We start from the raw sequence: 15,537 nt of genomic DNA, 5'->3' as shown, positions 1-15,537 counted from the left end.
CATGGAAACAACCTGGCGGTAGAGAATTAGGAGTAACACCTGGTCTACTTGTTGACTATATAAACACAGACAGGGACTTTTTTTATCTTGCTTTGTGTCCCCAGCACTAAGCACAATGCCTGGCACATAGTAATCTAATAATAATTATTATTATTATAACTAGCATTTATATAGTTCTTGAAGTTTGGGAAAATATTTTACAGGTGTTAACTCATTAGTTTGCAAAGACTTTAATAAATGCTTGTTGACTTGACATTTAGTTTCACTAAACAAAGCTGCCTTTTTCCTTAAAGGCAACAAAACCCAACAAACAGAAAGGGGTTCTCCTAAGACATATGAGTTATGAAGACACTGAAAGTTTTAATTTTTTTAATATTATTTTAATATTTTTGTCTGGTGCCTTTAGTTCCAGGATTTCCTGGTACTGAATGGTGTTTTTTTTTTTTCCCACACACAGATATGAGCTCTAAAAATGCTCAGTTGGTCTGAAAATATGCTAAAAAGCCAAAGGTTAAGGTTAGTGATTCAGACTCCAGATGGGCCAGCTGACTTCGCAAAGAGTAACTCTGGTGTTACCTTTTGCTACCATAAACATCCCAATTATATAGTGCTTTAAGAGGTGTCCCCCAAAAACCAGCTTTGCCTTCCTGTAAATGCACCTATTTTGATAGTCTCATGCTCTTACTTTTTTTCCCCTGAGGCAATTGGGGTTAAGTGACTTGTCCAGGGTCACACAACCAGGATGTGTTAAATGTTTGAGGTCAAATTTGAGTCAAAATATGATCTTTTTGTGGTGGCCAGATAGCAACTTGTGTTCAATCTAGGAACAAATGTTGGAGAAGGTAAGAGGATGCAGGGGAAAGAAGAGAGAGGGGGAAACAGAAGGGAGGAGGGAAAGAGGGAGAGAGAGAAGAGAAGAAGAGAGAGGGACAGAGAGACAGACAAAGAGACAGAGAGAAAAGAAAGAGGTAGAAGAAGGGAGGGAAAGAAGAAAGAAGAGAGGAGAGAAGAGGAGAGAAAAGGAGATGAAAGGAGAATAGAGGAGAGGAAAGGAGAGGAGACAGATAAAGAGAGAGAGAGAAGAAAGAGAAGGAGGGAGGAAGGAAGAAAAGAAAGAAGAGAGAGACAGAGACAGAGAGAGAGGAGAGAGAGACAGAGAGAGGGGAGAGAGAGAGACAGAGAGAGAGGAGAGAGAGAGAGACAGAAAAAGAGAGAGAGAGACAGAAAGAGAGAGAGAGAGAGACAGAAAGAGAGAGAGACAGACAGAAAGAGAGAGAGAGAGAGAGAGAGAGAGAGAGAGAGAGAGAGAGAGAGAGAGAGAGAGAGCTCACAAGCTAGACTCTGAAGGAGACACAAAACATAGTCCCTTTCTTTTTTTCTCCCTGGGATTTTCCATCTAAGAGAGCAATCAAACACAAACCTAAGTAGGTAGGATGTAAAACAATTCATAAGTGGCATGTACAAGTATCGTGTGACACAATGGTTGGATAGCCGGATTTGGAGATAGAAAAATATGGGTTCAGATTCCACCTCTTAAACTCCCTCTCAGTCATTGAATGTCCCAGGGACTAGGTTACTAACTTTAGCTCTAGATTCCAGAGAGATTTTAGTCTTCATTAAAAGAGGGATTTCTCGAGTTATTTACTTAAAGCATTTGAGAGATGCAAAACAAAGTGTTATTTGAAAACTACTATATGGTCCTCTGATCGCATGAATTAAAAGAGAAGACTCCCTGGAGGAGGGACATTTGCATTGGGTTTTAAACAATGGTCGGAATTTAACAGGTGAAGAACACTCCAAGCAAAAAGAGCAACGTGAAGCAAGGTCCGTAGGTGGGAAATTACAAGGACAGGTGCTTGGATATAATCCAATTTGGCTAGAAAACGTAGTGTGTGGCAGAGAAGCAGTGTAGAAAGAGAGGATGACAGCCGATTGTCAAAGACTCTGAGGATATGTAAAACTGAACATCACTAGGCAGTGGAGAACCATAGGAAATCTGGGAGCAAGGGAGCGAATGACCAGTAGGGAAGTTTCTTCTTCCTCGGAGAAATACATTTAAAAAGGGAGACAGTGGAGGTCAGAAGTAGTGTTATATATACATAAAGATCTAATCGCAGAACCAGGTCTTTTTTTTTTTTTAAATGTGGTCCTAAAGACTCCGTTGGGTGGAAATTGGGTTTCCTTGGCCGCGGGCTGAATTTGGCTGGTTTTAATTGTTCTATTTGCAAAGTATAAGGTTTGCTATGGTAACAAGGTCTGGCATCCAGAATGCATGTGAGAATAAAATGTGTGTTTGAAGGGTGCGGGGAAGCGGGTTGTCCTGCGAGGATTTGGGAATTTGGAACTCTTTTGAACAGCGGCTGGGTAAACTGAGGCCACAAATCCTAGACTCTACCAGGACCTGCCAGTCTTAACTAGCCATTCAAAGACCATCCGATGAGCTAAGGAATCAGCTACTTAAGAGTCTGATCCTTTGCTATTGCCAGGTTCTCCGCCAGCCTCGGTTCTAGCTGACCCAGCGGGGAACTCTTCTTCCTTACCTAGCACAGCCCACGGGGAGTCACCCCGCCCCCCACCCAGCCAGGCTGGCGTTGTCTCGACGAAGGTGGGGTGGACGCGGGTTGCTACCCTCGCTAGCCCTCGCAGGTCTAGCTGCTCCCCCTCCTTCTTCCCAGGCTCCACTTTTCCCCTGCTAGTTCTCTTGCCTGGTGCTCCCCGGCCCGCGCCGCCCCCATCTCCTTTTAGTGCCAGCCGCCGGCTTTCCAGAGTAGAGCTCTGGCTGCTCCGCGCGCCCTAGACCAGCGGAGGAGGCAGAGCTTCGGGACTGTGCCCCGCACTCATTTGCCCCCCGAGAGAGGGCCGGGGAGGGGAGGGGGACAATCTCAAGTCCCGAGGAGGGGGTGGTGTCCCGGCTTCGGGCTAGACACTCTCCCGCTTTTCCAGGCTGCTTCCGGCCTCCTCCTAGTCAGGGGCCTCTGGCTACTGCTGAAGCGGCTGCCCCCGCCTTGAGGAGGGTGTGTCCCCCAGGTGCAGAGCCCCAGAGGTCGGGGAGCGCAGTGCGCCCCCCCACTCACACACCCCTCCGGAGCTCGGGGCAAATGGTAGGCTCCATTTAAAGTGTGCTTGTCCCCGTTCTCCGTGCAGCCCTCGCCTGGGTCTTTGCTATCGCCGCCGCCGCCGCCGCCGCCGCTCCTCCTCTTTCTCCTCCTCCTCCTCCTCCTCCTCATCCTTCTCCTCCCCCGGCTGCCGCTGCTCCAGCAGCCCCTGTCATTCCTGCGCTGGAGAGCCCGGCGGTTCGGCCGCGGCGGCTCAGCGCGGAGGGGGAAGGGGGCAGCCAGTGGGGCAGCGAGGGAGCCAACAGGTAGAGCCGGGGCGCTCTGCACCCCGCGCCCCCCGGTGCAGTCGGGCATCATGCTGCTCTTTGTCACTTCTCTCCTCCCCAGGCCAAAATCCTGAGCATGATGGAAGACAATAAGCAGCTGGCTCTCCGGATCGATGGGGCGATCCAGTCCGCCAGCCAGGAGGTGACTAACCTGCGAGCCGAGCTGACAGCCACCAACCGGAGACTGGCCGAGCTCAGCGGCGGCGGCGGCGGCGGCGGCAGCAGTGGTGGAGGCGGCGGCGGCGGCGGCGGCGGCGGCAGCTGCGACTCCTCGATCATGGAGAACAACCATCACAACGCGCAAGGTAGAAATTCTCCCCCGACCCCCAGAGAGGACCGAACGACCCCTGTCCCCGTCTCTGCGTGTGCGTGCCCATTCATGCGCCCTGCAATGCCCCCCGGCTGATCTAGCGGAAGGGTCCGCCCGCGCCTCCTGGGGGGAGGCTTGGCTCGAAGGGTGGGCTGGATTCAAGGCTGCCGACCGTCTCATTGCTTATTGCCCACAGAATAGGCTGCAAGCAGTAATGCAACCTGGCAAAAGCCAGAGAGGGTCTTAGTGATTGTTGCGTTTAGCCTCCCCCACCGGGGGCGGGGGGCTTAGAGGGTATCCTTCGGCGTCGTGTCCCTTAACCCTTGCGACCGGTCCTTCTTGGCGCTGTCACCTTAGAGGGAAGTGCACGGAGCTGTGATTGGTATCCCCGAGCCCTGGGCACGGGAAACAAGAATCGAAATTGCCCGATAGCAGAGGAGCCAACCCTGGCTTCCTTGGGAGCAGAAAGTGTGATTTGGGTGGCAAGCAAAACCCCGATCAATGGGAAAAACTTTTCATCTCTGGCTGTTCGACTGTCTGTGCCCTTCCCTCCTCCCTGGGAAAAGCTAGGGATCCTCCCCGCCCCCCAATTTCAAAAAGCTACTTGGTGCCCTCTTTGGCTGGTATCTGGGGCTCTGAGGTCTGGCGTCAGGTTCATGGACAGAGACGAAAGCGTCAGTTGCATCACGGTGTCGTTCCCACTTCCCTCCACCAAAACTGGGTCCGTTGTCTTGTTTCCACCTGGACTTGATGCTCCCTCCATGTGAATCCAGCCCTGCCACCTCCGCAGCAGCAGCAGCCAGTGAGCGACTCTGCCTGCCACAGTGGCCATGCCCTGCTCGGCAGGGAGTTTAAAATCCCCAGCCCCCAAACCCCCAAATCTACCGGGATCATGTTTTTGCCCTGGCAAAAATATTGCTAGATCTCATTCCCCCCAAAGATAGAGAATAATTTCCCCCTGATGCCCAAAGCGTGCTTGGTCCTGGCCAAGGGGAATCTGAAGCCCAAGCTAGAAGTGACTTCCCTCAGTTTGCAGAACCCATACAGCTGGCCGTATTGACACTGGCTCCCAAGCAACCTGGAAACCCCCCTTGCAAGGGCTAATGGTAGATGAACTCTCCCTAAATGTATTGTTTGATCTCTCCGAAGCAAGAAAGTGTGAGTCAAGCCAGGCAATAGAGGATTTCTGCTAATCGCCCAAGTGTTTAAAATCTTAAGAGTTGTTGTCTATAAAATTAAATGTAATTGTAGCCCTTAAGCCCTTGAAATTCAAAGCAAGGAAAAGATGCTGCTCATTCCCTGGTACCTTTTGAATAGCATATGGGCCAGGGGAGGGTCCATATATATAATCAATCTTCCTTCTGTCAGTCCTGAAAGTGACCTCTTGTTTAGTTCAGGATACCCCCATCTCCTTCCAAGAATTTGACAGAATACTCTGGTTCACCCAAATGAGTACTAGTGAGTTGAATTTGAACCTGAAGATTAACTGTGGTCCGAAAAAGCCTGTTCTCAACCCCTAACTAGACATTCTCCTTCTCCATTTCCTCCTCAAGAGTGGTGTGAGGTTCCTGAAGACCAGCTCACTTCTGCTGCAACTGAATGGGCATTATGTAAGGCTGATGAATGAACTGTCTTCCAGGATTTGGCACAAGGGCTGCAAGGTGGAAACTGGGCAGATTTAGTAACTTATCCCTTGCTATCTTAGTGTATATGTGTTAAGTCACAGCTGATATGCGTGAAGATTCTATGGGCCACCCATTCTCAGAGAGAGAGAAATTGTAAAGTATTGCTTAGGATTTATTGACAGAGGTTTTTCTAATGTGACAGAAACTACGAATTGACATGATGCTAAGGGTTATAAGTCAAATTAGAGAAGTCTAAGTAATTTCACTCTTGACCACAACCCCAAAAGGGTAAAGTTTAGTCTGCTGGTTGATTAGAAAGCAGGCTGCAATAAATGTATGTTGTGATTTATGGGATTAATTTTCAGTTGGGGGTAGCTAGATGAGGGCTGAATTCTCACTCTGAAGCAGGTCACATTGCTGCCTGATGCAGTCAGTTGGCTCAGTTTCTTGGTCTCCCCTTACCACCACCTAAATGCATCAGCTATAAAAGTGGAAAATGCCTTTTAGCTGCCCTGATGGTCCTAAAATCCTCAGATGGGAGACACTAAAACCAGTAATCACTCCAGGTAAATGTTCTTAAGAGCCTCCTTGTTTTAACTCGATTTAGACAGAGTTGTCAGCCCATCTCCCTTTAAACTGATATGAATTTGTACCCATGTATGGTTTTGAGAAAAGGAATGGGGGCTGTAGGGCAGGCAGATGCCATTTACAGGGATGGTTCTTAAATCTGATGTTTCTGCCTTATTAGAATGAAAGAGACCCTCTGTAACTGAAACCTGACTTGCTCTTCACTAGGCTTTACCTTTTCATAGCACAAGGAGATGTAGAAGCATTTCAGATGCATTTAAAAGGATTCTTAGAGGGTTTTTGCTTCTTGATCACCTAAGGCTAGAGTAGCTCCCAGTCTCTTAATCTAGCTTGCCGTTCCAAGTTAGCCTCCTCAATTATACTCTGATGGTTTTAATTTTGAATGTGCTCATTAGGATCATTAAGCCCATGATTTAAGATAATTCTCATTTGTTGATGTTCTATGCAGTTGTTATTCTTCAAATTGTGACTTTTAAAGCTGAATGACATAAACTTCTATAAAAATTGTTAGCACATGCCTTTAATTAAGAAAAAAACCTAACAGATATTTAAAATATATTGGGGTACTTGGAACATAGAACACATTTACTAAATGCATGCTGATTTATCAACTGTTCCTTTTTTTCTAACATTACCATAAACAGATATTGAGGAATTTACCCCACACACACACACACTCACACACACACATAACAAGATTGCAATCTGACCATGGTGTTGGGCAGGGAGTGGAAAAGAGGAGCCTTTAATTAATTAAGAATATTAAGCGATCCATCATCAGATGCTTTATCCAGCTGACAATCCAGCAGGAAGTCTTTGGGACACCTTTGGTTTGGGAGCTTGGCTTCTAGGGGTAGATGAATGTACTCTTGTCATTTAAACAAAATATGAACTCTGCTGGTCCCCTCTGTGAGCCTTATGTGGTTGCTATGTAACAGAGTCTCGAAAGCGAACTGTTACAAATCGGGGGGTTAGTCACTTTGCAGCATCTTCTCTGGGAATCTGTGTTGAAAGAGCGCATGGCAGGCAGCCCATCTTGCTGTTTTCTCTCTGCTCTCAGTGAGTTGAGTAATCCCTAATGAGGACATAGGCACCTACTGCAGAGGGCATCACCAGCGAGAGGTGTTACATCCCACTGATCCCCCTGAACAGCAGCAGGGGGTTGGCGGGGTCATAAACACATTTGACAGGTAGACAGAAGAAGGTTCAGAAAGGACAGGGTCCAGCATTTGCACATGTACGTGTTTGTAGCCTGGGGGCTGATTTGTTTAAAGGGATGTCTCCGAGTTCCAAGTAGCATCTCTAAGAAAATATGCTTCTGGTGCTTGCAGGTTTGGGAGGGCAGGGGAATGGTACAGGGAGCAATTGGTTTCTCTGAAAAGCTTGTGTCTGATGGATGCCTAATATTAAATTCAATAGGTTGCTTTGCTACATATGTAATAAAGCAATTAAGCTGCATTATAATCAATTCAAACAGGTGTTAGCTATATATGACATAAGATGCTTATGCTCGGTAGGAGATAAGCTTACTGCTTAAACTGTATAGTTTGTTGTATATGTGAATGTTTGTGTGTGTGTATGTGTGTTTAAGGAAATTATAATATTTATACACAGGCAAAGAAATACAGAATGGAAGTGTGGCTAGCTTCGTTGCTTAGCATAAAGGTTGTAGAAACAACCTGGTTTGGTGAATAGAGAGCCAGCCTTGGAGTCAAGAAGGTCTTGGGTCATCTACTCTCTCAGTGTCCCAGGCACCTGGAATTGTAAATTATAACAAAACAGACTGTCTTCAATGTTTTTTTCATACTTAGAGTTCCCCAGGAATGAAATCACAGGTGCAGAATACTTATCAAAACACATTGCACATACATACACCTGCATGTCTCGGTATAGATTCATTTTCTTCTGAGGTGACTTGCCTATTTCACTGTCCACATCTTGTACTTTGCATATTTCTTCCTCTTTAAATATGAGCTCCTTGAGGGCAGGAACTATGATTTTGCTTTTCTCTGTGTTTATAGGATTTAGTACAATGCCTGACATATAGCAAACTCTTAAAATCTTGTTGACTTACTGACTGTATTCATACAAAGAAATACAAAGTATGCATGGGATTAGCTTGATTCCATAACATAGAGAACCAAGTTTCCCGTCTAATTTGAGGAGTAAGACTTGAGAAAAGAGAAGTGGTGTTTTATAAGAACCAGTCTTGTCAAGTCCTGCCCTTGGAACTTAATAACTGAGTGATCTTAGGCAGGTCATTTTATCTCTCCTTGCCCTCAAAAAGTCTTGAAGAATAAAGGTTGCAAATGAATTGTGTTTGTGGATGGAATTTTCATTTAGTTTATTTCTTACAACAATGAAATAATAGGTCTGCCTCCATAGATAGATAAATGGATGGATGGATGAATGAATGCATGCACAAAACACAATACAGAGTAGATGTGTTAGTTTTCTTCCTTGAAGCTATGAAAGAGTAAGTCTCCAATCTAATTTGTGGACATAAAACTGAAGAGTTTCTTAGACAAATGTAGCTCTTATAGTTTTTCCCAAATGCAGTCTGACTCCATATCCTTAACCCCTCACTGATGGATTCATAAAGCATTACAGCCTTAGGACTGGGGAATCTATCAGATGAATGATAATAACCAATGGAGTGAATAGGTTTGTCATATATCAGTTGAAACTCTGAGAAGTCAGAACTTTGTAAAGTTAATTCTGGTCCTTTGGAAGCCTCATCCTAATTTATCTAACCCTGTTTCATTTTGTTAGGAGAATTTGGGTCTTTATATTTCATTTTATTTAGAGATATTCTCACAGTCAATAGATGGCTATTTTGGTTGTAATTGGTTCTAGGTCTGGGTATGATCATGAAATTTCAAACAAAAAGAAATTTTAAAAGTCATTGAATCTAATACATTGCTTTTATTGATGAGAGAAGTTAAGTGATTTGTGCTTGATCCAACTAGCAAGTGTCTCAGGCAAGATTCAACCCCACGCTTTTCTGACACTGATGACCAGTAGCCCATATCCAGGATAATAAGGTAACTCAAATCTAGGTCATACAAGAATGTCCTGAAGGACCTAGAAATAGTTAACTTGGAGAAGACTGAAGAAGGAAATGACAAGGGAGCTTGGAGGCCAAAATAGGATCAGTATCTTCAAGAGTTTGGAAAAAAAGACTAAGGAATTCTTACTTGGCCTAGGAGGTCAGTGCTAAATAAATGGGTAAAAAAAATACCAAAAGAATCTTTCCTTCTCTCTCTCCCTCTCCTTCTCTCTTTCCCTCTCTGTTTCTCCCTCTCCCTCTCCTTCTGTGTCTCTCTCTCCCTTCCTCTCTTTTTCTCTCTGTCTCTTTCTTTCTCCATCTTTCCCTCTTCCCCTCCCCCCATCCCTTTCCTTCTGTCTCTCGCTTTCTCTTTCTATTGCTTTTTGTCTCTCTCTTTTTCTCTCTCTGTGTCTCTGTCACTCTTTCTCTATCTCTCTTTAGACTGGTCAAAAATTGAAACAGAATGCTTCCAGAGAGGATGACTTCCCTGGCACTTCCTTCCACTGGAAGTCTTCAAATAGAAACTGTCTGACCACTCATCATAAATACGATAAGATTCATAAAACAGGTTAAAATATGGCTTAGATCCCAGCTTATTAAACCTTGATTGCAACCCCATATGGGGTCTCATAACTGAATATGGAGGTTGCAAAATTATGATTTGTTATCAGTAAATGTTTAGTTTTTATATTATATACCTGAAGTCACATAAAAATTTCTTGGGTAAAAATGGATCTCAGGAAGAAAAAGTTTAAGAAGCCCTCACTTATATTACCTACTAGATTTCTTCCATTCTACCAATCAAATAACATTAATTTCTTTTCTTTTTTCTACTCTGATAAAAAAATTAAATGTTTTTCAATGAACAAAATTCTATCTTCTTTCTCTCACATCTCTCCCACAACCACACTAAAAGGAAAACCCCAAACCTTCATAACATATATACATGATGAAGCAAACCAATTTCTCATGTTGACTGTGGCTAAAAAAATGTTTCATTTTCTATTGTGAGTCCCTTAGGACTCTATCAAGTAGATAGCATAGAGTCTTCTGAAATTGTGGTCAGTCACTGTATTCATTAGAGTTCTTAAAAGAAATCATTCAAAGTTGTTTGTCATTATAATACTGGATTTTTACATGTATATTAACTTTTTAAATGCACATTTCTTTATGAATCATGTTGGAAGAGAAAAATCAGAACAAAAGGGAAAAACCATGAAAGAAGAAAAAAATATAAAAAGTACACATAGCATGTGTTGATTTACATTCAATCTCCACAGTTCTCTTTCTGGATGCAAATGACATTTTCTATCCAAAGTTTATTGGAGTTGTCTTGGATCACTGAACCACTGAGAAATACCAAGTCTTTCAATAGCTGACCATCGTACAATATTGCTATTATTATGTACAACAATGTATTTCTGGTTCTGCTTGTTTCACTCTGCATCAGTTTGTGTAAATCAGCTTGCTCGTCATTTTTTATCAAACAATAATATTCCATTACTTTCATATATCTTAATTTACTCAGCCATTCTCCAATTGATGGGCATCTATTCATTTTCCAATTCTTTGCTACCACAAAAAGAGCTGCTATAAACATTTTGTCACATGTAGGTCCTTTTCCCTCCTTCATGATTTCCTTGGGATATAGACCCAGTATTAACACTGCTGGATCAAAGAGTATGCACAGTTTTATAGCCCTTTGGGCATAGTTCCAGGTTGCTCTCCAGAATGGTTGAATCATTTCACAGTTCCACCAACAATGTATCAGTATCCAAGTTTTCCACATCCTCTCCAACATTTATCTTTATCTTTTCCTTCATCTTAGCCAATCCAAGAGTGTAAGGTGGTACCTCAGAATTGTTTTAATTTGAATTAAATAATTATTTGATATCAATTATCAAATATCAAATTAAAGAAATTTGAATTTCTCTAATCAAAAGTGATTTAGAGAATTTTTTCATATGACTATTAAAGCCATCTAATTCCATCATCTGAAAATCATCCGTTCCTATACTTTGATATAATATTGTTATGATATAAATTATTCACCTGGTTCTGCTCATGTCACTCTGCATCAGTTCATAGAACTCTTCCCATATTTCTCTAAAACCATCTCCTTTGTCATTTCTTACAGACAATAGTATTTTTTCACATACATAAACCACAGCTTCTTCAGCCATTTCCCAATTAATATGTATTCTCTCAGTTTCCAGTTCCTTGTCACCACAAAAAGAACTGCTATAAGGATTTTTTAAAATTTATTAGTCCTTTCCTTTATGATCTCTTTAGAGTATAGAGCTAGTACTGATATCTCTAGGTCAGGAAACATATACATTATGGATTAAAGAGTTTTAAATTGTTTTCCAGACTGACTGGACTAGTTCACAGCTCTACTAACAATGCATTAATATATTTGTTTTAACACAAACCCTTTATCATTTTCCATTTTTGTCAACTTTTTCCCATGTGATGCATGTGAGGTGGAACCTCAGAATTGCTTTAATGAATTTCTCTAATTAGTAATGATTTGGAATACTTTTTTAAAAACATGGATATCAATAGCTTGAATGTCTTCCTCTAAAAACTGCCTAGTCTTATCATTTAACCATAGCAAATGACTTTAATTATTATAAATTTTACGTAGTTCTCTATACAGCTTAGATTTAAATCCCTTATAAGACAAACTTCAAAAAGCATTTATATTAGTGTTGTTAGTAATACTGTTACAACTGCTACAACTCCTAGTAATAACTAGCATTTATATAGCACCTACTATGTGCCAGAAACTGTGATAAACACCTTACAAATGAGATCATTTGATCCCCCAAATCCTAGGTACTATTATTATATCCATTTTATTGTTGAAGAAACCAAAGCAAATTGGTTTAAGCGATTTGCCTAAAGCCAAATGGCTAGGAAGTGTCAGAATCCACATTTGAACTCCCATTCCTGACTTGAGGTCCCTTTATTCACTATGGCAACCCAACTGCAACTTAATGGCATATTTACTATGGCAACCCAACTAAAGCACTGTAATTAAATGTAAGCTCCCTGAAGACAAGGACTTTTACACTTTTGCCTGGCACACAGTAGATATTTAATAAATTCTGATTGATTAAATCTTCAGTGCTAATTCTGAGATTCTGTATACTTTTGCCTAGCACACAGTAGGCATTTAATAAATGTTGATTGATTAAATCATTAGTGCTAGTTCTGATATTCTGATTCCTTACTAGCAAAGACAGGTCTTGATTATCTCAAGTTCAGATTCACCTTATTTTGTTAGATATTTCATACATGTCCCTTTCCAGAGACAGCATGGATTATATTAGAATTCTGAACTTAGAAATAGGAAGAGCTAGCTTTGGCTTTTTCCACGGAAACCCACTAACTCTTATGACCCTGGGCAAGTAACCAAGTCTCTATGGCTCAGTTCACTCATATCTGTAAGATTGGAACAATAATAGCCCCTGCCTCATAATCATTAAGAGGATCAAGTGTGAAAACATTTTGTAGGCCTTAAAGAATTTTATAACTGTAAACTGTCAAAATTATATCATTAGGTAATCTTCTGCATCAGTTGGTAGACTGAATTCTAAACTAGCTCACTAGTCACGAACATCCTCTTATCTTTGGCTAGAGAGCATAGACAGAATTAGGAGGAACCATCTTGGATTTTGTAAATAAAGAAATTGAGACACAGAGAGTTAAGTGATTTGTTCCATTTCACAGAGGTCAAGGGCAGCAGCTCTTCCAATTCTGAAGGCAGCTCTCATTAGGCAGACTTCAGGACTTGTGGTGTCATCCCTGAGATATAGTGTCTAAACTCACAGATGCTGAAATTCTTTAGAATTTCATCCTTGCAATGCTCTGCCAGATGTGTTAGAAGAGTTCTACCTGAGAGCAAGTAGGTCAGAGTTTATGCTGATTTCAGCTTTCAAAAGCAAGAAGTTTTCAATCTTAGCCAGACTCCTCTGGGTCAGTGTATCTCTACCTTTCTGGTCAAATTTTACTTTAGGGCTAGAGGGGATCTGAAAGGTTTTCTATTTCAATGCTCTTTATTTGACAAATTGAGAAATGGAGGCCCAGAGAAGTTAAGCAATTTACTATGTGATGTATATAAAAATTTAGTGTTTTTCCCAAATCAACTGGATACTCATTGTATAACTTTCAGAGATCTTTGCTTTTTTTTTTCTTTCCTTTGTCCCTCCCTTCCTCCCTCCTTCCTTCTCTCTCTGCCTCCCTCCCTCTCTTCCTTTATTCCTCCTTTCCTTCCTTCTTCCCTTCCTTCCTTCTTTTCTTCCCTCTTTCCTTCTTTCTTTCCTTCCTTCTTTCCTTCTTCCTCCCTCCCTCCCTTCCTCCCTCCTTCCCTTTCTCCTTCTCTTCCTTCCTTCCTTCCTTCCTTCCTTCCTTCCTTCCTTCCTTCCTTCCTTCCTTCCTTTCTTCCTTCCTTCCTTCCTTCCTTCTTTCCTTTCTTCTTCCTCCTTTGCTCCTACACTTCCTTTCTTCTTTCTTTCCTGCTTTCCTTCCTTCCTTCTTTCTTTCCTGCTTTCCTTCCTTCCCTCCTTCCTTCCTTCTTCTTCCCCTCCTTTTTGGCTTTCCTGATGACTTTTTTCCTTGCTTTTTTTTCTTTCCTTCTTTTATCATTGCTTGCTTCCTTTTTTCTTTTTAGAGCTAGGATTTCATCTGAGTATTAAACTTCAGGTATTGAAATTTTCTCCCTGAATTCAAATCGGTACCTCTTCTGTACCTTTTAGAGAGTGGTCTGGGAACTTGAATGGTTAAGTGACTGCCCAGAGTCACATGGCTATTATATATCAGAAGCAAGGATCAAACCCAAGTCTTCTTGCCACCAGGGCAGACCCTCCAGCCCCCTCCATACTGCTGACCCTTTCCCATTTGTTTCCACTCCTGTCCTGTTGGCAGGCAGCAACACCATGCTCTGGTGAATCTCATTGGCTGTAATGTGTAACTTTCTGGCCATCAGCAAGAATATAGCAGATGGCCTCTGCAGGTGAGACACTGCTCAGTGGGCTCTACCGATTCTCGGCATAAGGCCCAATGGGTCCAGAAGGTCACAACCATGCACCCTGCATATTTTCTCTCACTGTTGCCAGACAAAGAGATTTCCCACGCTTCCAGGTGAACATTCCTGGAACATATGACATCACCCTTTGTTCCTTAGCTCTTGTGATCACTCTTCAGGGAATGGGAAGTGTCAACCATGAGTTTTGACTTCCCATCCCCTCTTCTACACATCAGGTAACAATCAGCCTTGTCACACCTGCTGAGATTGGAGAATGAGTTTTTAAATGATCCTCTAAATAGAAATTAGTCCATATTGTTTGGGATTTAAAAGAGAGGCAAGTGATACATGATTGGAGGGATGGGATTAGGGTAGGGTCAGCCAGCAGAAATGACCACATGACTTATCACTGTAAAATGTAGAAAAGAAGGGATATTTAGCAAGATTTAGGAAAAGGCAGCTTTACCAAAGTTAGCTGCCCTCTGCTCTACCATCTGGCAGTAGATTGGAGCTGGTGACTCAAAATGAACAAAAGTTATCACATCCCTCATAACCCTTGGAAAGGCATCTGGCCAATGGCCATCTGAAATGCTTGGACACCAGAAAACCAGTAAAAGGAAAGTCTTTTGTTTACTATTAAACAAGTTGAATAAGAGCAAAATTTCCTGTTTGAGATGGAGACAATTTTAATCTCTAAAGTTCAGTTATTCTTCCTTGTAACTCATCACTATCGGACAAATCCTGATAAACTTTCGATTTTATCTTAAATTCAATAGGAGTCAATGACTTGTTACTTTTAATATCATTAGCTCACACATAGATGGATTTAAAGTTTTCAAAGTACTTGCATTATTTCATATGATTTTCAGAATAACCCTATGAGGTAGGTGCTATCACTGCCCCCATTTTACAGGAGGAATTGACATTCAAAAAGGTTAATTGATTTGCTCAGAGTAAGTGTCTGAAACAGGATTTACATGTAGCTTTTCCAAGTCCAGCATTAAAATCATCTTGTGGTCATCCAAATGGAGGTGGTCCCTCTCAAACTCTTGGTGCATTCTTCATATAGACTGATATCTTGGTTGACTTGGCTAAGCCAAACCTTTTTTGGACTTCTGTAATAATTGATGTCCTCTCGGCATTTAGGTGACCAGAGCTCACAAGGAGCTCTTCTTGTATGACTCAGTGGGACAATTCCTCCTATGTCCACTTTCCTCTGCCCCATCTGCTTCTTCCTGCCTTTTGCCAAGCTTCTTCAGAACTAGTAGTCAGGAGAGAGCATACTTGGCAAGGACAGAAGGAAAGGAAGAGACTAGTTCAAGAAGTTAAGCCATCTTCCACTGTGAAGGAACTGTCCACTTCTGGCTCTCTTCCCACCATGGAGTTGCTGCAAATACTTTTCCAAAGCACAGAAGCTAGAGATTTCTACTTTGGTAGATTTCTGATTTGTCTCTTCCTTTATTCTCTCACCCAATAAATCTTTATTGAGTGCCTCAGAGCTCTAGCTAGGGATTCCAAGGTAATAAGGGTAAGGTTCCAAGGTGATGTCAAGTA

At 42.3% G+C, this 15,537-nt stretch overlaps 1 protein-coding gene across 1 annotated transcript in view; it reads left to right on the top strand.

Moving 5' to 3' along the window:
* The first annotated feature begins 3,210 nt into the window (after nucleotides 1–3,210).
* KAZN (kazrin, periplakin interacting protein) overlaps nucleotides 3,211–15,537 on the top strand; it is a 579,480-nt gene continuing 567,153 nt past the window's right edge. The window contains exon 1 of the mRNA XM_031962824.1: nucleotides 3,211–3,687. Coding sequence (XP_031818684.1) covers nucleotides 3,459–3,687 — 229 coding nt within the window. The 5' untranslated portion in view covers nucleotides 3,211–3,458. The remainder of the gene's footprint in view (nucleotides 3,688–15,537) is intronic.

The sequence above is a fragment of the Sarcophilus harrisii genome, chromosome 3 (genome assembly GCF_902635505.1).
Source record: "Sarcophilus harrisii chromosome 3, mSarHar1.11, whole genome shotgun sequence".
NCBI lineage: Eukaryota > Metazoa > Chordata > Mammalia > Dasyuromorphia > Dasyuridae > Sarcophilus > Sarcophilus harrisii.
Note: the sequence above shows the minus strand (reverse complement) of the source record. Positions and strands in the feature narration are given on the sequence as shown.